Raw genomic sequence first — 25,225 nt, 5'->3', positions numbered from 1 at the left:
TTTGAAGAGCAGTGTCATTGGTACTCAGGAAAAAAAAATTGTGAAAATATTTTTTAAAGAGGATACTGACATTCAGTAGGATGTATTGGTGTGTATACTTGTGTGTCAACCGAACTGGCAAATATGGCAGAGTTTCTGCTACACTTAAGAGAAAAGCTGATATTTCTGATAAGGGAGGTAGAGTTCCATTATGTGAAATGTTGCCGATCTCTGCAGCGATTAGGAAGCCTTTATGTGAAATCCCTTCGGATGTTTGTAGTGCCTTTCTGAGACAGTACCTCTTTTATAATCATCTTTAATATCCCGACCATTACAGTGTTTTCACGATTTTTCAGAAGGCCAGTATTATGGTTTGCTCAGGTTACATTGTGGACATGCCAATGGGTGCTTCAGAGCAGTGAAACCTTTATGGAAATGTGATTGTAAACAAGTATAAAGTTAGGCAGAATCCAGGGAGAGCTAGAGATGACTAGGCCTTGGCTTTGCTTGTGGTGTGAGAAGCTTGGCTAAGATTCTCTGCTTTCCTTTTCAGGTTTAGCATTAGCATAATGAAAGTACTGCTGTGCTCTGTCATCTCTCTAGTACTCCGCAGCACTTGCTGAAAGGAGATCTTTTTGCTTGGGGCTTTCTCAAACAATGGGAACAGTCTGTACACAGTAGAATGTCAAGGCCAGGGAGTATCTTCAGAGGAAGGCCGTCAGCACAGTGGGAGGGAGATGCAGATGAAGGGTGGGAATGAACCTATACCCTGCTTTGTTGGGTAAATGTCTGGCTGGGTTGCTGAAGGGAATTGCAGAGTCTCACAGTCTTCCACGGGTGGTGGCCCCAGCTGTTACTCCTCTGATGAGTATCATTGTTTCTATTCTACAGTTGACTGCTGGGATGGGCCCGACGGTGAACCCATTGTCCACCATGGATACACTTTGACTTCCAAAATTCTCTTCAAAGATGTGATTGAAACTATCAACAAATATGCCTTTATCAAAAATGAGTATGTATACAATCTGCCAACTTGTGAGTCTCAGGGCTATAAACCAGAGTGTTTCCTGGCATCCTTGTAAAGGCAGTTAGTGAAAATCCAACCTGTTCCTGCATATGCCAGACAGAATTCTGAGTTGTTTTCAGTGGGGAGAAAGCCTTCAGGAAGAAATAACAAGGCAAAACTGCCTGAGCAGGGCCATTCTGTACATAGTTGTGGGGCTGTCTTCATCCCACTCGTAGAAGACCAAAGGATCAACATGTTTTGACAGCGAATGTTTTCAGGGAATGGCTGACAGTTTAACCACATCTCTCACTGGATGTGTACTCCAGCGATGCCAAGGTTACACTGGGTTGCTCCAGGGATAGGAGACAAGTTAAACAGCAAAGGAATGCAGAGACGGTAGCCCAGTTGTGGAGAGAGCAGACTGCTCAAGAGAGATGGGTTATTCTCCCTACCTGCACATTGCTCAGGAAATCAGAAAATTATTCAATAGGAGGTTTCATATACCTTGGCAGTACTGTCCTCCCCTGAGAGTCAAAATGTGTCTGTCAACCTATCTATTTTTTTGTCAGATAAATTAGTTTATCTCTGTAAAAATTTTTCTAGTAGCTTCTTCAAAGCAGTCCATCTACCTTCACTGATAGAGCTAAACGTGCACTGAAATTTCAGCCCAGGTAAACTTAGTGTGAGCCTGAAATTTTTGGAGTTTGCCTGAAGACATGGTAAATAAATCAAAGGAAAGCTGTCCAGCGGAATGTGTGGCAATGCTTCTGAAATTGTTATAGTTCTTAAAAGCTTTACAGAAAAGTTAACTGGGACTGCATTACAACTTATTATTTGTGGTGAGTTTTTTCTTGATAGGTATTGATGCTCGGTCAGAGTTTGGTACTGAATGAAACATATTTTAGACTTGTAGGTGTTTTCTTTCCCAGGATAGGCTGGAGGCATAGCTGTTGGTAGGCTGCACATTCAGCTAAGGAACTAGCTTCAGGCAAAGCCAGGAATTTAACTGTAGTCATCAACTGGAAGAGTTTTGTCCTGCAGGCATTGTCTGGCTGAAAGTCTCATTTTTCCTGATGAGGATCTAATGAGGGCCAGATGTCAGAGTAGACACCTTTTTATTCACGATTAGTTTTTAATTAATGAATCCTTCGTAATTCAGCCCTACAAACTGCTTTTGTGCTCATCCTAAAAATGCATCATCTCTAAACAGAAAAGCATCTTCAGTGTGCTTTCACGTGGCACCAACCACGCTGCAGTTGATGTTTTGGAAATCTTATCTTGATGCCTTTCAAGCATCCAGACATTGTTATTTCTTTCTCAGCCTGGAGAATCAACAATAAATACAACAATAAAACTAAACCTGCAAATAATACTTACTGTCTTTGTAGAAGAGGTTTTACCTGCAGGTTTGTCTCTATGACACTGCTCTGCTCTTCTAGACTACTTGTCTCTATGACACTGCTTACTAGCTAGAAAAGTTTTCATGAAAGAACTAACACAAATGGGAAGGCAAAGACAAAGCCCCTTTGGGGATCTTTTTAGTTCTTGGAACCTTTATTTTACCTGTGAGAGTACAGAAGGGCTGAAGCACTGATTGGAGAGGAGAGTTGAAGACACTGTCTATTTAGGTTTTCCTTGTGAATGGCTTGCTAGAACCTCTTTGATAGGAAGCAGAGGTCAGGACTGGGTAGTGTAGGAAGGAGAGAAGCGTGCCCTGGTAAAAAATACATCAAATCAGATTGCAGAAGTTTAATTATCCTGTAGGTGTTAAAAAAATCGACCCTTCAGTTTGGATTGAGTAGTGGGGTATCAGCCCAGTGCCCACACTAAGCCCTGTGGATCTCACTGGTGGTGATGCCTGTCACAGGAATGGCTCAGACAGTAATAACCCTTATCCTCTTAATGCTATAAAAGCTAAATTTGCAGTTGATGATAATTGCTTATGTCTCTGCCAGGTACCCTGTTATCTTGTCGATTGAGAACCACTGCAGTGTCATTCAGCAGAAGAAGATGGCTCAGTATCTTACAGAAATTCTGGGGGACAAACTGGATCTGTCTTCTGTGCACAGTGATGATTCTACCACACTCCCTTCACCAGCAAGTCTTAAAGGAAAGATACTGGTTAAGGTAAAAAGGTTAAGGTTTCATTTGGTCCATCCCTCTTCTTGTTTGTGGTGATTATGATTTCTGCTTGGTTACCACTTATCCCCAAACTTAAATTACTTTACAACAAGCAGTCCTTAAGAACCTGGTGCATAAAGTTGTGAACAAATGTCTTCTCAGTCAGTAAGAACCTGGTTGCATGCTTTGAATAATTACTTTTTAAAATGTGTGATAGGAAGAGCTGCGTGCTAACCTGCCTGTGTAATCATTTTATCTTCTAGGGGAAGAAACTTCCAGCCAACATCAGTGATGATGCAGAGGAAGGTGAAGTTTCTGATGAGGACAGTGCTGATGAGATTGATGATGACTGCAAAATAATGAATGGAGATGTAAGTTAATTGACCGTTTGAATGTAAATGCATGTTAAGTTTTTCCGTCCCAGTGAGAAGAAACTTTGTGTGAGTTCTCTGGAATGTGGATGTGGTCTAATCTTTGGGATTCATCACAAGTCTTTCAGGTTCTAAACCTTCATGGGGCCAGATTTGACAGAAGTGCATACTAGGCAGCACCAGTTCTAGCGGTTATGTTACAAGTTTGGGATTCTGTGTCTTTTAATATTTTAAGTAGCGATATCTCATGGTTCTTTATTGCATCATAGTGTTCTTCCTGTCAAATGCAGAAAAGAAAAAAAAAAAATTCTACTTAAGTCAGATTGTGGTCAGTGTTACAGAGCATCCCTTTGGTTTGCTGGATGCTGCATTTAGTTGATTTTTACTGTAAGGAGGTGTTAAAAGGGGGAATATTTTAATCTCTGCTTGCTTCGATCTGAAAATCCCTTATTTCTTCATCCTTTTAAAAAGCTAATATTTTTGTCACTTTAATCTTCTGGCAAGTGACATTGCATCTTACAGAAACAATATAAAATACACAGCAAAATCTTCTAATATCATAAACTAGATTGCCTTGGAGAGAGATTGCACTTTGAGTCCTCTCTCCCTCAGGCTGTTTCCTCATTGTGTGTTACGGATTTGATCCTTTTCATCTAAAACTAAAAGGGAAACTTCTTTATGAATAATCCCACCAAAAGGGAAGAATAATTTGTTTGTCTTTTAAAATTATTATGCTTTAGCATATCACTTTTCAATATTTTAAAGCTGAGATCTGTGATGTTTTAATACTTAATGTTTTTTTGACACTTTTTTGTTAGACGAGGCATCTTTTCAGAGTGGAAGGTACTGTACAGCCAGCGGTGATATGGTTCAGTCCAGCAGGCTTCCCACCTACATAAGATCAGGACTGGTATCAAGGCATGACCCTTTTGAACAGGGAGAAAATGAAAGCTAAACCAAAAAGCGTTTACACCCACTTAGGGGCTACCTATGGAGTTGACTGTACAGGGAAACTAGAACTATGCAAACTGAATAAAATGAGAATTGGACATTTCTTGACTTTGAAGCTTCACCGATCAACAAAGCTCACTCAGCTTGGTTTCCTGTGTTTTCTAGTTCTTTTGTTTGTATCCAAGGCATGGCAGACTGTTTCCAATACCCAAAGGAAACAAGACAGGTGATTTGATAACCTTGCTGAAATCGGGGGCACCGTGGTACTTGATTTTGCAAGTTTTCCAAATAATTTCTAGGCTAAAAGATGGTTTGTTTCAAGAGGATCCTAATCCAGATGATTGAACAAGCAGAAATGTCAGCAGGTCTCATTGCTAGAAATTACTTTTGCCGTGATTCTTTTAGCCCACACATATGCTATTTATAAAGAGATGTCAAATAATGTTTATTTTTCTTTCATTAAATGGATAGAGAAATTGATGCCAGTAAGAAAAGTGTCATCTTTTATAATAAAATTAGGTAGTAACGTGTTGTGGCTGGGTGTATTATTCTCACTCAAGGCTCAGTAGGCATTGCTTTGCTGACCTCATCAATGGTCTTTGTTACTAACAGTTCACTTTGCTGTGAGGTCTCCTGCTGCTTTAAATCTGAGATTTGCTACATCTGGTTTGCTTTCCAAGCCAAATTTTGAAGACCTCAGGAAATCATAGCTTGTTTCATGACAAATTTAATTGGGAATTCTTAAGGCCTACTGAGAAAACACAATCTGTCACCTCTTCAAAAGACCTGGGATTGTGAGTTTATGCCTCATGGATGAAAAAGAAGACTCTGGATTTGTATTTTAGTTTCCCTCACTTCCTCACATGGGCTATGATGTACACAGAAGGAAGGAACAGGAGTTCTCTTGCATTTTGCCCTTGAACTGCTGAAATTAAGATTCTAAAGCTTCTCCCATTCCATCCAGTAGAATCTTGCATCTGTTGTAGCTGCAGAGTCAACCTTGACCTAGCATACGAATGCCGTCCATCAGCCCCAACGTGTGAGAGAAATACTGTATACTCAGGATTTCCACACCTATCCATCACTATTAAATTCCCATGAAGAATGGCTCACTGGACGGCACCATGGAACAGATCAGACTTTTTACTGAATGTGTACTGCAAAACACAGCACGTGTTAATCCAGTGCAGAATGGGGAGTCATCTCAGTAATATTTAACTATTTCTGGGTTAGCACACCCTTGGCTGGTAGCAGACATTACATCTGGGCAGCTCTGCTAACAGTCAGTCCTGGTTTAGTTAGAACTGTTTTCATTAGTTTTACTCTCTCACCACTTCAGACAATCTGTTTACACTTTAGATCTCACATCTACTTCAGGGTTTCATATGCTTCCATACCCTACATTAAGTCTGATACCAAGCTGCAGGTAACTGTTTCACATTATGCAAATGAAGAACCTCTTTATTTTTTTTTCTTGCACATAACATTTTCGTTTGCATTAATCCCAGCTGGAATTGCTACAACCTTTTTCATCACTACCTAGTTTAATGATTCTGTTTTGTTTGTAGGCATCTACTAATAGGAAAAGAGTGGAGAATATAGCAAAGAAAAAACTTGACTCACTGATAAAAGAATCCAAAATCCGTGACTGTGAAGATCCAAACAATTTTACAGTTACCACTCTACCATCATCAGGAAAGGCTGGTCTAAAATCAGATAGCAAGAAGGTGAACATATTTTGTTGTACTTCAGTTGCTCCTAGACCTGATTGTTCTTTTGTTTGTCTCTGCAGCTACATAGTGTTATTATTTCATAACAATAATGCTTGTTCTTTCAAAGATGGATGTCTAAAGTTGGGCTTTTCAACCTCTTCTGAGACTCCCCAAGAGACAGCTCAGTTTATCGGAGGTGTCTGCATCTCTCAGGGTACTAGTGACACTAAACAATGCTCAGCACTTCCCTTAAAACAAGATAGTGTGAGTCACATGATGAATTTTGTGGAGTCTATTCGCCATTAGGTCCATGTCTAGGTTAACTAAGGTAATACAACTCAAGAGTAACCAGATAGCCAAAACGTTCACCTGGGATGTGGGAGGTCCAGGTTCATGTCCCCACTCAAACTGAGGTGGAACTGGGGTTTTGAAGCAATAGTTTCCATTCTTGGGCGACTGCTCTGACCACCACGTATTTGGCTATTTTATTGCATAAGAAAAAGTTTTCCCTTCTTCTGCAATGTTTCCTTGTAATATTTTGCCACAACATCTTATTAATAACTCATGTTGCTTATATAAAAGCTATGTTATAAGGAAGAATACTTTTTGCATTTGTGTCCATTTACTAGAAGCTTCTTTTTAGTTTGCTGATAATGAGATTTTAATTGGAGCTGGTTTTGATTCACGCTTGATGCAGAGGGATAGGATAGGCTGTTACTGCAGATGAATAATGAAATATGGCAGCCCTTCAAAATATAAACTGAAATGCTAACCACCTCTCTCTCCAAAGTCCAGTGACTTTCTCCAGTGACTTCAGAGAAAGAGGTGTTTAGCGTTTCCATTTCTTGTGTTTTGTTAGCTTATTGAACAGATCATATATTATTGACTTCAGATTCATAGCTGAATTCATTCAGTTAATGATGATGCCAGGTGAACATCACTGTCAGATACACCAAGCTTTTTTTCTTGCTCATACAGCAATTGGAGCATGTAATGTACACATGAAATGACTTTTCAACAGAAAGAATTTTATTTTCCATTAGAAAAAGTGCATATGAGAGTTGGGCTTTTTTTCCTTGGTTCTCTATGTTCTATGCATTTACATTTATATTTTAATTTTATACTTAATGCTTACTTATAAAAACGTACTCAGCCTACAGGCTACACTTCATGAACTTGAGTCATTGTCATTTTAGAATTTGTAATAAAACACAAAAAGGTTAGGAACATTGTTGCATACAAATGAAAAACATTGGAGATCTGCCAATAATAAGGAGGTGTACTAACTAGGGATTAAAACTAGATGAGAACTAAAAATCAGCTTCCTAAAATTTTCTGTGGCATGCGTTTTGTATGTACTTTTAAGCCTAATGATTTACATTATGTATTAGTTATTCTTGTAAGATCCACTACAAGGCCAAGACTTCAAGAATCCTTTTGCACAGGTGTTAACCAGAATAGTCTGTGTTTTCTTAGGCTAGGAAACAAACTGTAAGATCATGTTAAAAACTGATGGAATTAATTAAATATATACATTTTTAAGGATTACAAGAATTTTCTTTCCTTCTTACCATGGAGTAGCTAGTAAAACTGTGTAATTGGCAGAAATAAGTCCTGTTAAACTATGCTTTTCAAATATTAAGCTACAAAGCAGCCTGGTGTCAATGAATGTACGTGGTATGGGGGCATTCAAACTTTGCCTGGATGAAAATAATATTGGGGTTAGGTTTTTGTGTGATTTATGTCTGCTCTGGTAGTTCCCATGGACAAAACTGATGTACTCAACTTGTGTTTTTTTTAAAAAAAAAATAGTCTGCATTGGTCTGCTTCAGTTCAGCTGACACTTTAAGGAGGATTGCTTCCCAAACTACCTCTGATGAGGTTCAGATATGCTGTCTGTAGCACTCTGTTTGGTCTGCTACATTATCCTTTCTGTCTGATTGCTTTAGAATAAACTTGAGGATGATGTGGAACCCGGGGAAGATTTCAGTACCAATAAAAGGCACAGCCGGTCGTTGATGGGCAGTTTTTCTAAACGCAAGGTGAGCCACGCGGTAGATTAGGTCTGCACTAAATATTGTGTTCTTGGGTAGGCCTTTCTTTGCATACAGTGGCGGAGAGGAATATCATAATTGGACTGTCTGGCAGAGGTTTGCTATCAGACTGTTCGCTGAATAGATAAGCGGGTTATAATTGTGCATAACAGATAGTTTCAATTTACATCAAGGTCTAAAAGTATCCAAGATCTAGTCTGAAAAACACAGGAATTCATTTGCACCTTTAATCTGAGGATTTGTGATTCCTTTATAAAAAGGCTCTGACCTTGGGCTCAGTCTTCCCCATGTGCATGCATATGGTTCTGCAATACTGAGTATTTCAAACTCTCTCATCTCCTATTTCCCATACTCATTGCCATAGCAAAGCAGAATTGTATCCAGCTGCTCAAACTTTGATCAGACAGTTAATGATATTATGCTTTTATTTCCTTGTGGCACAGAAAAAAGGAAGCAAATTGAAAAAGGCAACAAGTCTGGAAGAGGGTGAAGATGATTCGGATTCTCAAGCAAATTTAGCCAGGAGCTCTGTACACTACAGCAGGTTTGTTAACAAGAGATTTGGCAATTTTGTTTCTAAAAAAGATACCTACATAAATATACCCACTAAATAGATATGCGTCAGGTCTAGGACCAATTTGATGAGGGCTGCAGGTATGTGACAGGAGTCTGGTATGAGGATAGATCATCAGAATGATCTCTTGGTGCTGTTCAGACTGATTAGCAAAGTACAGTGAATCTTGTATGTGTTTTGAGCTGTGACCTCATCCAACTGACATATAGGCCATTTGACTGGTGGCCCAGTGAATCCATGAAGGTGAATTTGCAGTGCAGCAGGTTCCCAGCTGATTTTTTAAATTGTTTTTTAATTTGCCAAATGAAGTTGCTTCAACATTCAGGTGATGATTTTGATTTTTCTTTTGAAATTGCCTCTTCAAAAATCCTGACATCAAAGATCCTCTGCAGAATGGTTGCTTAAGCTTCAGGCTTCAACAGTACAAAACCAGATCAAGCAGTGCTCTAGGATTCTTTGGAGCTTTCTTTGGAAGGTTAGCAGATATGCTGTTAGTGATAACCTGAAGCAAGTGAGGAGGATCAGAGCATTACTTTCTTACTATTTCTTTGGGATTTAAAAAAGGTTTTTTGTTAGCACTTGACTTGAGAAGTAAATATATATATGAAAAGATATTCCACCCTTTGGCCAAAGCAAGTTAGTGTCCTCCCACCAGACCTTAGCAGGTGAATACTTCTTGTCTGCCATGAACCTGTGAGCACAGGACAGACTTGCTCTGTACTTCCATGCCGTTGGTCCTACTGCTTCTGTGCCTTGACAATGAAGCTTTATGTGCTATAAAACTGTCAAGTACCTCCTTGGTGGAAGAAAACCTTATATTTGTTTACCCTGATTTATTTTTAAATATGAAAGATAAAATTTACCCCTTAATTAATGGGAAATTAATTTGGTTTATCTTTCTAGGGTAAACCGACAGAAGAAAACGATGAAGCTGTCCAGGGCACTCTCTGACCTGGTGAAATACACAAAGTCTGTTGGCATCCACGATGTTGAAACTGAAGGTAGGTTGAACTAAAAGTCTGCTGAGAATAGTTGTGATACAGAGAAACGGAAAGGTTTATGATCTTAGGTATCTTCATATGAAAAGTTGGGTTTCTATTTGTTTCTCCTCCACCTTGAAAAGATTTTAACAGAAGAGCTGCACACCACAAAGCTATACTATTTGACCTAGCTGATCACTTGCTCTTCAGAATCCACAAAGTGAGTCTAGAGTTGTGTGACAGCTTCCATAAAGGAGAAAAAGTTACTACAGGTAGCACATGTGTAGTCTTTGCTAGCTTTTATAAAAGCTGCCACAGGACACTTACATCCTGGGAAATAGCAGAGGATTTAGTTAAACTCCTGAGCAGAATGGTCTGAAGAGAGTTTCAAGCTTAAAGTTTAGATTTTCAAGTCAGATCTGATGAAATATCAGCATTAGATTTCTAGAATGTTTCAATTGTCTTTCTAAGTTTGCTGCATCTTATTTTGGCAGGAATCAAGTTTTAGTTAAAAATAGCAGAAGGAGAGAATTGCTTGCCAGAAAACATACTTTCCTTGAGCAAGTTCAAAAAATCTTGGCTTTTTTTTTAAAAAAAAACTTCTTAATGAAGATTCAGGTCATTCTTTACATTCAGCTTCATTTTCCCAACCATAACTCCTCCTATAAGCACAATGATTTTGCTGTAATGTAAGAAAAGCAGAGCTCCTGCTCAGTGGGATGCAGTCAAATGATGCTCGATAGTTATAAGGAACTAGTGCTATGTAGTTTTGAATGCTTTATCTAGATAACAAATAAATAAATAAGGAGACTACTTCTAATCTCCTCCTCTCTTCTTTGTAGTCTCTTCCAGCTGGCAGGTTTCATCTTTCAGTGAAACAAAAGCCCACCAGATCCTGCAGCAGAAGCCAGCCCAGTATCTACGTTTCAACCAGCATCAGTTGTCTCGCATCTACCCATCTTCTTACCGTGTGGATTCTAGCAACTACAATCCCCAGCCATTCTGGAATGCTGGCTGCCAACTTGGTGAGCAGAAAGAAAACATATTTTTGTTTTATTTTGGGAGGGGTGTTTCAATAGGAGCTCCAGAATCACGCCTTAAAGTACTCTTGAGTTGTCTGCTCATCCAACTTCACTGGCAGTTGCGTCCTCCTTGTTGCTGTCTATGTTGGTGCCTTGATAGATTACATCAAACATGTGTCTTACATGCAAGTAGTTGTCTGATAAATGGAAATAAATGAACTTCTCAAATGCAAGAGGACTTCAGAGTTCAGACTCATCTGGAGAGTTTCCCTACCTGAAGCTGATATATGTTATATGAGAATTCTTTTTCATAAAACATTTGAGTTTTTTGCATGCAAGAAGTCACATATGAAAACGTGTTTAGGTGTCCTTCCTTTAACTTGATTCTACAGAATCTTGTTAACATACTCATTAAGTGCTATCACCTTTTTTTCTCTTTTGAATAGTTGCACTAAACTACCAGTCAGAGGGGAGAATGCTGCAGCTGAACCGGGCCAAATTCAGTGCCAATGGGAATTGTGGCTATGTCCTCAAACCAAACTGCATGTGTCAAGGTAAGAAAAATGGGCAAAATAAGTGGATCACTCATTGCATGAGAAGAGTGGGTGTGGATCCTTATTATAGTTTGTTTAAAAATGCATTTCTGATGCCAGAAGCAAATAAACCAGAAGCTATCTATAACTAGTTTCATCCCCCAAATGGTACTGCTTTCACGTTATCTGACTTCTCATTCTTCCAGGTGTCTTTAATCCAAATTCTGAAGACCCATTGCCTGGTCAATTGAAGAAACAGCTGGTTCTGAGAATTATCAGTGGTCAACAACTTCCAAAACCACGTGATTCCATGTTGGGAGACAGAGGAGAGGTATGGGACAACTGGGGATTGTTGTGGTGTGTTGGGAGAAAACTTATTTCCATACTGGCTGGGCTAAGGATCAGGATTTAACTTCCTGCACTTATCTTTTGCTTCTCCAGGAGACACAGAACATGAATAAATTAGGTCATTAGCATCCTAGATCTTTAGGTGGCTTTCTTCACTTATAAGCATCACAGCAATGGTTTGATTTTTCCCTCTGTTTGTCAGTGCTGTGCCTCCTGGAGAAGCAAAAAAGGGCCAATAAGCTCATCGTGATGAATTTCTACTCACCACAGTACTCTAAGTGTCCTACTTCCTCCAAAACACCGTTGAAAATAGAGCCAAGTCAGTCTGTCTCTTAAATACAGAATACTGCTGAGCTTGTCAAGCAAGGCAAGCAGAGTTCCTTGGGAGTCCTTCCCTCTGCTTGCATGAATCTGCTCCTGGTCCTCCATGTAGCACAGTATTATTACATGTTTTCTTTCTGTACGTCATTATGGCTTCTGTTGAGTGATTTTTTTTTTATTTTTTTTTTATTTTTTTGGGGGTGATCCCTTATTTGTTTTATAAAACCACTGGCAACTTCACTTGATGAAATACCAGACTAAAAAGAGCCCGATTTGCAACCTCTTGGCAACTTTTTTTCTTCTTCATTTCTGTTCTGTTGCAATGTCATCCACATGACTTTAATAAATACTAGTCTTTAGTGACTGCTAGGATGAAGTTTTGTCAGAATTAACATTTCCTTTAGCCTTTTGCAATTAGAATCAAACCTCTCTTTCAGAGGGTAACAAAGAGCAAATATAACACATCTGATTTTTCTTTAGTGGCAAAGTATTCTACACAGACAAGGGCACAAGGAACATTTATGTTCTCCTAGGCATCAGAAAGATTCTTCATTCTTGCTGAGATCACATTGTCTGTTTACGTTCTTGATATCTGAAAGCACTAGGAAGCTTTCAAAAAAATCTAATGGTTGGTTAGAGGTGCTCTTGTCTTCGGTGTTTCTCACTGGGAGATGGCTGGTGGATTTGAGTGTCAGGTTGCTGTTTCAGATGACATGTAACTGAATAGGTCCAACACAGGTCTTTATATGAGCCACATCACATGCTGGAGCACAGATTAATATTTCAAAGCTACCTGCCTTTTCCCACTCCTTGTGAATAAGGCTAGAGGTGTCACCCTGGGACTCAGCTTTGTCAAAACTTTGACTCAACTCTGTCATCCTTCCAGAGGACACAAGCGAACATTATACACTAATTAAAAACTGTAGAGGTTCAGGCCAATTACAGAAATATTTCTGTGGCTACCTAGTGGAATGAAGAGACTCTGTGCCAGGGTGGCCCTCCTCTGTGATCACCAGAATGTCCTTCCTACTCTTGCCTTCAGGGAGCTTGCAAGTCACTTGAGGTCTCACCAGAGTCAAAGGCTCCCTAGGCTTGGGTAATCACAGCAACCTTCTACATGACATGCTCTAGTTTTACAAGCTTACGTTCTAAACATCCCAGAAATGGAAGGTAGTAAGAGATGTTTACCCGTCGGCCAGACGTAAAACTCATATTTCCCATTTGTTTTGATCATTCCTTTGTCTATTCTGCCATGATGACACGGAGACTTCTAGCAGATGATTCTCATTGGGATTTTTTAAATGTTGCTGATTTAGAACATATTTATCATAATATCTGTTTTGGATATATTTTAAAGCTTTTACTCAAATAGCTGCTAAATTAAAAAATGTTCACATTCAGACCATTTAAAGTTCATTTTAGAACAGAGGAATAGAATAGAACAGAGAAATGATCACAAACACATACAACATGATTATTCTAAATTATGCTTTTAGATGACTTAGCCAGAGATCTTTTATCAGCATAATAATCCATTACAAAAAGGCTCAGGGCCAATAATTTTTAAGACAATAATGTTCTATGCCCACATTGTAAAAGCCATGTGCTTGAATGTCATCTTTGTCACTCTTTCTTTTCAATATCTGTTACTTTCTGTTTTCCAGATCATAGATCCATTTGTTGAAGTAGAAGTTATAGGGTTACCTGTTGATTGCTTCAAAGAACAAACTAGAGTAGTTGACGATAATGGTAAGATTATGTGGTTTTAATTTTTTTATGGCTGAAACATCTTCTTTCAGGCAAGTTTTGTTCATAAAGATAGGAGTAGATTAAATTTGGTGCCTGTTATGGCCAAGCACTGAAAAATTGATGTGTTGAATTATTTGACTGAGTCGGTAGAATGTTGTGAATGTGTTGGTGTAAAATGAGTCATTTGTCTGACTTCTCATTGTGTATGAGAGGAGGGTATTTTGAGCTTGCTGTGGCCAAAAGAAAGTCAGGTTGTCCAAACACCTGTTGAAAGCAGGGCCAAATTGAAGTAAGATCCAACTCTGTTTCTTGCAGATTCTTGTGCTGTTGTGTCTCCTGCTGAAGTGAGTGGAAGCACTGGATTTTGATTAAACTGTTAGGAAACTTAGAATGATGTTGCAGTTTAGGCTTTCGTTATGTAGGCAGTCTTTTTTCTTCTTGCATCTTGTGAACAAAATATCTAAAAGTTGATTCCTTCATTCCGAGGTTTTAACCCAATGTGGGAGGAAACGCTGGTGTTCACAGTACACATGCCAGAGATTGCACTGATTCGGTTCCTTGTGTGGGATCATGATCCAATTGGGCGTGATTTTATTGGGCAGAGAACAATAGCTTTCAGCAGTATGATGCCAGGTAAGAGAGAAATGGTGAAATCCCAAGGCAGTTGGCTAGGACTTTTTTCTATGATAACTGAAGCTGCAAATGGTGAATTAATGTGTGTGCATGTGTCTGCTGCAGAAATGTCTAGTTAGAACAAGAGACTGGGAGTTTGGACCCTGAGTTCTCTAACTTGGTCCATTACTGACTTGTATGATGGTGAAGACTAAACCAACTCTATGGGACTAGATTTTCAAAAAATGCGTAAGATTGTTAAGCAGGATGGGTAAATATTGCGGGTTTGGAAGACTACCATATAGAATCTTTACACCTGTTATCTCACACTGCTTTCTCCTCCATTTTCTTCACACCAGTTTTTGAAAGACAGTAGAGTTTTGATTGGATTTATCACTGTCAGTAATAATTTACTATAGAAGAGGTAGTTACCTATTCTCATGATGGGATTCAGGTTATTAAATGCCATTTTCTGTGAGTTTCCTATTTCTCTTTTCAATTCAGTCTTTTTTCACATTAAAACTGCTTCTGTGTATATTTTTTTCCAAAGTAAAGAAAAAAGTTTGTGTTTAAGATTGAAAAAAAACATCCAGTCTCAATAAAATGAACTTGGTTGAAATGTTTTTAGTATTAATAATGGACTGTAAGTCCCCAAGAGAGAATGTAGTCAAGTCATGGATTGACAGCAGCAATAATGAATATTGGAAAAGACAGGACACGGCTTTTTTATAAAATAGAAGAGACATGAAGAAATGGCAGTTTAGTTTCTAGAGTGGTGTGACTCTTAGAAAACTGAGTGTGGCTAGGTGATGCACAAACCTGAATGCTTATTGCTGGGAGAAGCTGAAAAAAAAAAAAAAAAAGCCCAACTGTTTAATTTCTTTTGCTGTTTGCAAAAGGGAAGTCTCTAGATGCTCTTCCTATCATCTGTTGCAGCTCCTGGTCAGCTTTGTTCACTCTGTTTCAGGTTACCGACACGTGTACCTGGAAGGTATAGAAGAGGCATCCATCTTTGTTCACGTGGCTATTAATGACATCTGTGGTAAGGTGAGTGCCTGCAGGGCAGCGCGCTGCAGCTCGCTTTCGTACTGAACTGACAGGATTGTGTATCACGCTAGGGGAGCCCCGTGGGTGAAGGTCCGAGCTAATGTATTTGTTCAACTAGAGTAAACTTCATCTCTCTGATTGTCATGGTAGCCTGAGATCTTTCTCAATACACATGGAGGTAGAGGAAAATCATAAGGAAAGTTATAAAAAGAGATTCTTGCCCGTGCCTTTTTGAGGGAGCTATAGGGGAAGGTTATTTCATTGCAACATACACACATTTATATAAATAAGTGTGATTATGTCCAATACAGTAAGTGCACCTTGCTGAACAAAAGGTTATACACCTGCACTGTGAGTGCTTGTTTTCTGCAAAGCTTATTCTATAAAGGCTCTGTCTGTCTGATGCTTTCATAAATTAAACTCTTAGGGTTTATTTACTTCTATTTACTACTAATTTTATTATATTATTATATTATTAGAATACTATTAGTATTTACTACTAATAACACTTAAAATGAAGAGGAAAGATGATCCTTGTAATAGCTGTGAACTTATTTTCACTGCTTCTCCGTTATTAAGACTGTGTTTGCTTCACGTGCAGGAAAAATACAACTCTCTGGGTGCTATATCTAAACACACGTGAATAACTCCAAGCTGGAAGTAAAGCCCTAACTTCCAATTTTTCCTAGGCCAGCTGAAAATGAGAGAGCATCTCTCCTCGCAGTGCACTGGATTTAGTTCCGTTTATAGTATTAATTTCAATGAAATTCAGGTAGCTAAGCATGTTACAGTGCTTCGAGAATCTCAGAACCAGTTTATATCCACTCGCAACGACAGGCTGAGCTTTCTGCAGCAAACTGTAATATCAGCATCGTGGCAGCAGGAGGCGGCATTGAACAGGCTGGGAATTCTGAGTTCCTTTTCGTGGGATGCTGTTCCTCCAAGAGGAATTAAAACAATTCTTGAAAAGAAAAGCAGCTTTTTAAACTGCTAGATTTTAAATCCAAATTTCTGTGGGATGAAACACATAAATCCCAGGAAAGCTTCGTTTGGTGTTTAGAGGAATAAGGGCTGTTTCTGGAAAGAATGTCACTTTAGACATTTTAGCTCAGTTCCTACTTTTTTATTTGATGTCTAATGCAAAACCTTTAGGCAGCTTCATCCTGACAGGAGTAGGGCTCTTGCCTGAAACTCCCTGTGGTGGCATTATGAATCTCTGCGGATTTAGCTCTATTGAGCAAGACACTTTAGAAGACTTAGGTGAGAGAGGTGGTCGGTGTTGGTCTGAGCAGGACACAGCGGATGAGCAGTGCTTAGTTTTGAACTGTAGGGTCTCTCACAGATAAAAGGTTAGCACCCAGGTCGTGGTAAAAAGCTCGTTTAGTCCCTGGCTTCAGGGAAAAGTGATGGCAGGCTGAACGTTTCAATGCTAAGATCTTTCCTGACTATATTTTTGGGTTCAAGGGGACTGTATAGGACATAACTCTTGCCTGTTTTGACAGGTAAGGGATGTCATTGTCTCAGTAACCTTACAGGCACTTGCTGTAAGACACTTGGCCCTGATTCAAACAGCTTTAAATTTTGTTATGAACTTCTTTGGACTTCCTGTGTTCAGATCTTTTGTTCTTGAATAACTCTATCAAACTTGTTGCAACAAGAAAGTCAGACAGCTCAGCCCTGGGCATGAGGCAGTGGGGATTGGCCTGATCTGGTTAGTGACTGTGTCCCTCACCTCTGCCGAATGAAAGCAAGAGTCTCTTTGCTGTATGCATCCAGCAGAGAAGACGACTGCCCTGGCCAGTCCTACTCATTCTTTTTGTAAATTCTCCTTTTCTGTTCCGTTCTTAGTCAAAGTGATGGAGAATAGGCAGATTGTTCTCCTCTTCCCAGTGTTGTGTGCATTCATGGTGCTCCAGTTTGCTACTTTCGGGTGACGTCCCCTGCACTGCCCTTCAGTACTATTGTAAAGATAAAAATTCAGTCTCCTTCATTGGAAGTCAAAGTCTGTAGCTTAGTATCCACTGGTAAATGAGATTTTTAAATAAAAGACAAACTGGGTCTGCCTGCCTTAATCACTGATTAGTTAAACCTCATCAACTTCCAGGTCACTGCTCTTTTCACCTCAAATCCTCTTTGGCAATATTGCAAGACATTATCTCTTTTTTCATCCTTGCTTTTACCTAGCCCTTCATAATTATTTGCTTTTATTGGCTTCTTCATGAGTAACTGGCTGGTGGTAGTTATAATTAGTAGTAGGGCAACATGCCCATTTAAACTTTGGCAGCTATTTTGAGAACATTAGATGTTCTTGGTGTTTTAAACTGAAAGACCCTTGTGTATTATGGTGTCTCCTCCCTGTCCTTATCCACTAGCTTCCAATCTACTGCACTGACTTGTGGTTTTGATTGCTTTATTCCCTTTTCATGTTCTAAGTCCACTAGACATCCCTTGTTGCTTCTCATTATCACTGCAGTCTCTTTGGGTTTGCTGGTGCTGTGCACTGACATGATTAAAATACAAGCATTTGGAAGGACAGCTTGTATGTGTTTATTGGTTATAAATGTATAATTTTTAATAAAACCTACTGAAAACATGGAACAAATATTACACGGCCCTTTTTGGTTTGGTCTCTCTGAATCATGTTCTGCTTTGATTGGTCAGTTAATGAGATCTGTTAAAACTAGAGTTATTTCTCTGTTTCCCCTCTCTTAATTATGGGCAGCAAAATCACCACAATTATCAGCCTGGTTTTACCCATCCTTTATTAATCCAGATATTCTAAAGCAAGCATTAATTTTTTGGAGCTTTTTTCTAAATGTAGATATTCTACCTGCTCAGTAGCTTGGTATTACTAAAGCAGAGTCTAAGACTTTTTTTTTTTTTTTCACCTTAACTTGTGTTTAACTGAAATCTCTTTTAGATTGCACTATTTCCTGGAGACGCTTTTCTTTGTCTCTGTCTCTTCTGTAGTCTATTCATGTATTGCAGAATTTCTTGTGGTTTTCTAGATGTGCATATCTCTGAGATCCTCCCTCACTGTTATTTTGCCTTTACTTTGTCTGTTTGTAATTTCAGTGGGCTTCTCTATGTCAAAAAAGTCTACTTTTAGAAGCAGAGCGTTTTTAGACGCCTTGAAGGTACCCCCTCCTGTCTCAGGGAGGTGTAGTGACCACCACCACACACCTGCATGCCTCTAACTAGTTGCTTCATTAGCATCAATGTTTCCTTTTTAGCGTTTTGAAGCTCTTCAATTCATGTAAGGAATGACTTGGTCAGTTCTGTTGGGTCATTGATCAGCCAGAGAGCCCTCCATGTGTGAAGCAGATCCAGGATAAAAGTCCTTCTATACCCTCCCTTTTGCTCTTCTTTGAGTCTCTACCTCTACTGTCTTTCCTCTGGTGCACTGGAATACAAACCACTTCTTTCACGGAAAAGAACATTATTAGTTAATTGTTTGCTAAATTGTGGGAAAGCCTCTTGTGCTGTTTTTCAAGTCTGCTTTAAAGAATGAAAAAGTCCTGTAAAAGCTGGACTAGAAGCTAAAAGCACATGTTCTGGATCTCCGTCAAAATGGCTCTCTTTTTTTTATTTATTTTTTTTTTCTTCCCCTTTTTCTTAAATTTTTTTTTTTTTCTAAGTTAACCAAACTTGTCTTTGGGTTCTTGAATCACTCCACTGATTCAAGCAAGAGTGACTAGCTTAACAAAGATGCACCAAATAAGCTAGAATGATACCTGGGGCCCTGCACTGCGTCACCCATTCCATCAGTGCTTTGCTTTTATTTCTGTTGGATGTTATTTGTGTGTGTGTATGTATGACAATTTTTTCTGGGTTTTGCATATATTTATATGGTCTGATTTTTACAGCAATAAATTCATGTACTTGCCAACTTGTCTCTATTGGAACAGAATGCTTTTTTCCCCTTCATTCCTTAACAAATACATAATCTCATTTTGAAGCTTTCTAGTGAAAATGAATCCACAATGGTCTAAGCAGACTATTCAATAGTCTGGCTCTCACAGAAGGTTTATTAATATTTAAATTACATTTTCTTTGCCTTGTATGGGAAAAATCAGTCCCTGCCTTCTTTACCTTATCTGTATTTACTGTTAAAGGCTAATTTAGGTCTCTTTCTAAACATCTCCTCCTAATGCTTGATCTTGGAACGTGGTAACTAAACTTCAGTCAATTATAAAATTAATATTCTGAATGCTTTCACTGGGCTTTGTGTCAGACAAATAAACCTTGATCCTGTATGCCAGATTCTGCAGGACACTTAAGAATAAAAGCAGCTTTTAACCCAAGCTTACTGTACAGTGCAGCTAATTTCTATCCATTCAGACCTACAAAGCAAAATTCGAAATGTATGAGCATGCACTCGAATATTTTGGGGTGAAAAGACAAACCACTGTAATTTAAATGAGACATTTCTGTGCCATTGGCTGGCGCTGCAGAAATGTGGCCTCACAGTGTAAAAATTGAACTGACAGCAAGTGCCACCAAGCATGGATGCTGGTCACATTTTATCATGGGTTTCTTACAATGTGTTTCAATCATAGGCTTACGGACTCTATTTTTATTCATTCTTTATGCTACAGCTACTAAAGAGAGTTTGATCTCACTGGGAAATAAAGGGAACAAAGGAGGAGAAGTAGATTAGAAGGGAAATACCTCTTTCTCGAAGTGATTTATGTGTATGAGGCTCTACCAGAGCAAAACCAACATACTCTTTATCAGGCGTCAGCCTCTTGCTTTAAAAGTTGGCAAGTACACCTGGAATGTTTACAGGAATGCCGGAACTGTTTCACTGAAGTGTAAATCAGTTGTATGATGGCGGGAGATTTATGATGGTGATTATATATCTGTTTAATGCTTCAATAAGTACTGAAATACATGAAGTACTATCACCCTGACTAACTTCACTTGTTTATAGTGTGTTCTTCGGTGAGGAAAACATACATGAGAGTCTTTGGATAAGTGTTGTATGGTAGGAAATTACCACACACGGCTAGAAAGTGGAATATTTGATGATCATTTGTCATGCATATAGTTCAACTGCTATTCATGACAGTGTTCAATTCAACTGAAGTGTAGATCTACTTCATACTGAAAAAAAAACAGTATTCTTACATCCGTGCTTTATTTCCCAACACTTCCTATAGAATGTAAATCTCCATTTGAACATCTGATTTATTATTGCCTGTTTTAAGTCAAGAATATTCTTTAGCTTGAGGTCACTATCAGCTAAATTCTGTAACCACCTCATGTAGTATGACAAGTAAAATTAAAACTTATTTTAAAGTAACTTTCTTAAATGACCAACATTTCTATAGTTTATTTTGTGGTTTGGTTTTGGGTTTTTTTTCAGTTTGTGCTGTTTATTTACTCAGTGCATTCAGTTTTCTTCCAGATTTGCAACCTCTGTTCCATGCCACAGATTTCTTGGCTAAAGGATGAGTGCTAGTCACCATCTCCAGTTTGAGACAGGAAAAATTAGGCTTGACAGCATCTGATACCCAGTTCTGCCCAAGTATAATGTTCTGCACAAGGCAGATAATTCAGCTCTATGCTTCCAATTTAATTGAAATCACCAGCAATTCTCATTCCCCCAGTCCTAATGTGTTTAAGTCTACAAAATTGCAGGTGATTTATTTTATTTTAAAACGTGCTTACTTTTCTTTTTTTTTTTTTTTTTTTTTTTTAACTACTGCATTTTATAGCTGGACTGAACTTGGGCAAGGCCCCAAAGCTAGTAATGACACTTCAAAATAACAGAAGCTTGCAACATTTCTTGCTTTATTTTTCTTTTGGTGTGATGCAGAAGCCTTGTTCAGGGTTTCCTAGTAGAGTGCAGTGTGCTAGATTGTGAATTCACGGTGCAGAAGCCAGGTTGTACTAATTCCGTGGTGGCCCTTCAGAGGAAGCCTTTACACCACGTACTTTAAATCCATATGCTTTGGGTGCCCGGATTAGAAAGCTGGTCCCTGTCCCCTCTATGACCTGTGAGGTCCTCTCAGAGGTGGTTCAGAGCCAGAACCTGTTTTTACTGTTCCACGTTGCCCTTGGAGATGTACAAGCTGTTGTAGTTGATGACTTGGGGAATCTAGGAGACTTGCCTCTCAACTTAAGGGGGCCTGGGGGTTGATTTATATTTTGTATAATTATAACATAAATGCTCAGGAGTAGATTTATGTTCATTTCCAAGAAGCTTTTTCTTTAAAGAAAAGACTTAAGTTTGCAGCAAATCTGCAAGTCTCCACTTATCCTCAGATTCCTGTAGTGAACTGATTTCCTATGCCTCCTCCAGGTTCTCAGTATATCCATGTCATTAAACTGCTGGGACAGACTTGTTTTAAATGTGCATATTGTGTTGGAAATCTGACCCGCACCTCAGGAGCTTTGTGTTTATAAAAAAAAAAAAAAAACCAAAACCAAACAACAAAACCCCCCAGAAAGCTGTCTTGCTAAAAAGGAAGCACTCTGAATTTAAAGTCTGAAACGTGTGGCATTATGAACAACCTCAAGCTCTGTGGCTTTTAACACACACTGAGAAACTCTTCAGCTTTCAGAATTGGATCACTGTAGGCTGAAGTTTTTCCTTTTTTCCTTACTTTTTCTTTTCAATATCTAATAATTATGTTTATGTTGTAAGTAGCTATATGCTAGTAAATAAATGATGACAAATGATGATAATATGATGACAAATACAGAGATAAGCCTGGCTGGAAAATTTTATCTAAGAACATAGTTGAGCAAAAAAGATGTGAAATTTTGCAAAGCTGCTGTTACTTTTTTTTTATTATTATTATCTGTCCTATTTCTGGTTTAGTTCTCATGCTGATGATAGGAATATGGCAGGAGACTCTGCATGGGCGTGCATATGTGAACTGGTCATTTGTTCCTACGCCCGAAGGAAGAGATTTGCATTTTCTCTTAAGGACTTCTCTTTTTTTTTTTTTTTTTTTTTTTAAATTTTCCAGGCCAAACAAGCTCTAGGTCTAAAAGGCCTGTTTCTCAGAAATCCAAAGCAGGCCTCTCTGGACAGTCATGCTGCTGGTCAGCTCCATCGCAAACATTCCTTTAGCAGCCACATCTTGCGGCGGACGGCCAGTGCACCCACCAAAAGCCAGAAGAAGAACAAGAAGGGCTTTCCTGAAATTGCTTTCGACACAAAAGACAACAGCTCTGAAGGGGCTGCTGAAGACCGCGAAGTGGAAGCTGCCTCACAGCCTCGCTTTGAGCAAGAGCCAGAAAGTGCTCCTCTGTCACCAGCTCCCCGAGATGGTGCCAGTGGGGAGGTACATGGCAAGGGGTTGAAAGGTAAGGCCCATAGTTCTCGTAAAGCCAAAAGCCCAAGTTGTGCTCAAGGGGGTGCTGCTTTCAGTGAACCCCTACGGAGGTCTAACAGGGTCCGGCTTCAGGAGCACCAGAGCGAGAAGCCAAGCGTCTTTGCACGCTGTGCCATCAACAGCTCTGGTAGGATTGGAGTGGCCACCAATTGCATGAAATGCATGATTGGTTCCAAAGAAAGCCCAGATCTAGAATGCAAGTGGAGCGACCATCCTACCAGGCCTCTTGCTAAAGATGTACTTCACCATGAGCAGTATAGCAGTATAACTGGAGAAGAGAGGTTAGAGCTAAAAACCTGGGGTGTTAAAGGTCAGCCCAGGCAGCAATCAGATTCGCAGTCTTGCAGCAGCCCTGGAACTGCTGATGACCTAACAAGGACCACCCAGTCTTTTGTGACCCCAGGGAAGAAAAATGTTGAATCTAAATGTCACGGAATAAAGGCTCATTCCCGGCAGCGGTGGCAGTGCCAATCAGGTGGCAAGTATGGAAGCACTGTCAACTTGGTGGCAGCCAGCAATGGCTCTATATCCTCCAACTCCAGCAGTCTAGAAAGCCTTGGAAGCCCAGAATTCCCCAAGCTCTGGTCTGAAACTTCTCGAAGGCAAGTGGGCACCCTACAGAGGGAAATGAATGCCTTGTTCGTTCAAAAATTGGAGGAAATTCGAAGTAAATCCCCTATATTCTTTACTGGTAAGACCAGATTTTCTTCACCCTTCTCCACCTTAGATCACATCATTGTCTCAGCTTCTGCATAGCACCTTTACTTAGAAGCTCCTGTATGTTGTTTTGCTATCGAGAGCTCTTTTTCTTTATTTTTGGCAATGACAGAAAAAAAAGTCTGCATAAATATTTTTATTTTATTTTTTAGATGTGTCTGGTGTAGATTAGTCCTTTCCATGCCTAGCTAACCATCTGCAGTAGTAAAACTGTCAGTAGTCCATGGATGTTTGGATTGTTTGTTCAGGGATTTTTGTCTCCTTGGGTTTTTTTAGTGAATGTGGTATGATACTAAGTAAATTTTAAGATCCAAACCAGAGCATTAAATAGAGATTGAATATGGGAAACTCATATTAACAAACAATATTTCCATTAGTGGTAGTTGTGCTTCGCTGAGGGATAACCACATCAGAAATGAGATCTAATGTGCACTCTGCTACCAGTAAAACCAGTTCCTTCCTAGAGAACTTGCAGAATTACTGCCATTGGTTCAGGGATTACCAGGTAGAGTTCTCTGGTCTGGGTTATTCAGGAGATCACATTTTATGACATAGCAGACCATTCTGGTCCTAAATGCATACATCCCCAGTATGCAAACATTACAGATGTGCTTAATGTTATGTGTATGATTTGGCTGGGACCTGAGGGCACAGATGCATAATCTAAAGAAGCAAGGTGTGTGATCTGATGTTACTTGACATCAGCCAAGCTAGGCGGCCTGTTAGCTTCCCCAGTGCCAAGCAGAATGTGTCCGTTTGAAGGAAGGCTGCTTGAGCTACAGCCAGAAACATGCACGTGGTCTCTGGGATCACACAGCGGTGTCTGCTCGTGAGCTGTATTTTTGTAAAGATGGCAAATGGCAACAGAGGCAATCAAGATAAATATTTTAACAAGGAAACTGGCTTTTTTTTTTTTTTTTTTATTCTCCTGATTTGGCAGGGAGGAGAGGGAAGGAAAGAGATTCCGACAAGCTTTTCTCTGTTTCATAGAGTTGTGAAGAGACAGCCTTTGCCTATGACTACAAGAGCTTCTCTTCAAATCCCTCCCTCTCCCCATTAATTGTCCAAGGAATTTGAACATCGATGATTACATTTTCAGGAAGAGTTAAATGACTTTGGTGCTTCTTAAGATGTCCTCCCCTTTTTAGTAATAGATTCTGATTGCCCATCTATAGTGGGCTTATTTGAAAGCCTCATACAGAAAATTTAAAATATTCTATTTGTTTAATCAGTTTATCCTGGTTGGGTGTCTGCAATTTATTTCTCTTTTTAAATCATTTTTTTAAATGTATTTTTTCCTATCTCTGCTTTGAGCTTTTAGGAAAATACAGGACAGTGGGAGGGGGAGAGGAGAAATTTGCCGGTTCCCATGACTTGAAGCTAATCCAAAGCAGCAGAACTCTTTCTGTGCTTAAATTATTGGCATTAGGCTTTTCATAAGCTCTGAGTAGTGTGACATATGAAACCATTTCCCATTATCAGTGCCAGCTCCCCCGCCAGCCCCCCAAGTCACTAAATAAATATTGTGATATGCTTGAAATTTGATTAAATCCATCTGACTTCTCAAGCATGGAATCAGCAAACCTCTAAAATGGTGAAGTAGTCACTTGGACTGGATGCTGATGATCCAGTGACAAACACTATGGTTGCACAAACAGCATGCTTTCCCCATCTGCCTGCTATTTTAGTGCCTTGGGCCAAGAAACCAAGGAAACCAATAACGTTAGCCTAAGATGGCTGCATTTCCTAATTAACATTCTGTTGATGGGAAGTGCCACA

General features: G+C 39.3%; 1 protein-coding gene across 2 annotated transcripts in view; it reads left to right on the top strand.

The window, feature by feature from the left end:
- PLCH2 (phospholipase C eta 2) overlaps positions 1 to 25,225 on the top strand; it is a 100,844-nt gene that overhangs the window by 70,748 nt on the left and 4,871 nt on the right. Inside the window, exons 8-21 of one of the 2 annotated variants that reach the window (XM_074924554.1) lie at positions 871 to 991; positions 2,941 to 3,112; positions 3,370 to 3,477; positions 5,997 to 6,155; positions 8,090 to 8,182; positions 8,638 to 8,738; positions 9,672 to 9,769; positions 10,591 to 10,773; positions 11,217 to 11,324; positions 11,510 to 11,634; positions 13,637 to 13,721; positions 14,208 to 14,354; positions 15,301 to 15,380; positions 22,361 to 23,420. In XM_074924554.1, the coding sequence (XP_074780655.1) occupies positions 871 to 991; positions 2,941 to 3,112; positions 3,370 to 3,477; positions 5,997 to 6,155; positions 8,090 to 8,182; positions 8,638 to 8,738; positions 9,672 to 9,769; positions 10,591 to 10,773; positions 11,217 to 11,324; positions 11,510 to 11,634; positions 13,637 to 13,721; positions 14,208 to 14,354; positions 15,301 to 15,380; positions 22,361 to 23,420 (2,640 nt within the window). The remainder of the gene's footprint in view (positions 1 to 870; positions 992 to 2,940; positions 3,113 to 3,369; positions 3,478 to 5,996; positions 6,156 to 8,089; positions 8,183 to 8,637; positions 8,739 to 9,671; positions 9,770 to 10,590; positions 10,774 to 11,216; positions 11,325 to 11,509; positions 11,635 to 13,636; positions 13,722 to 14,207; positions 14,355 to 15,300; positions 15,381 to 22,360; positions 23,421 to 25,225) is intronic. The other variant, XM_074924555.1, reaches the window with a different exon arrangement.

Source organism: Athene noctua, chromosome 22, assembly GCF_965140245.1.
Source record: "Athene noctua chromosome 22, bAthNoc1.hap1.1, whole genome shotgun sequence".
In the NCBI taxonomy this organism is placed as follows: Eukaryota; Metazoa; Chordata; class Aves; order Strigiformes; family Strigidae; genus Athene; species Athene noctua.
Note: the sequence above shows the minus strand (reverse complement) of the source record. Positions and strands in the feature narration are given on the sequence as shown.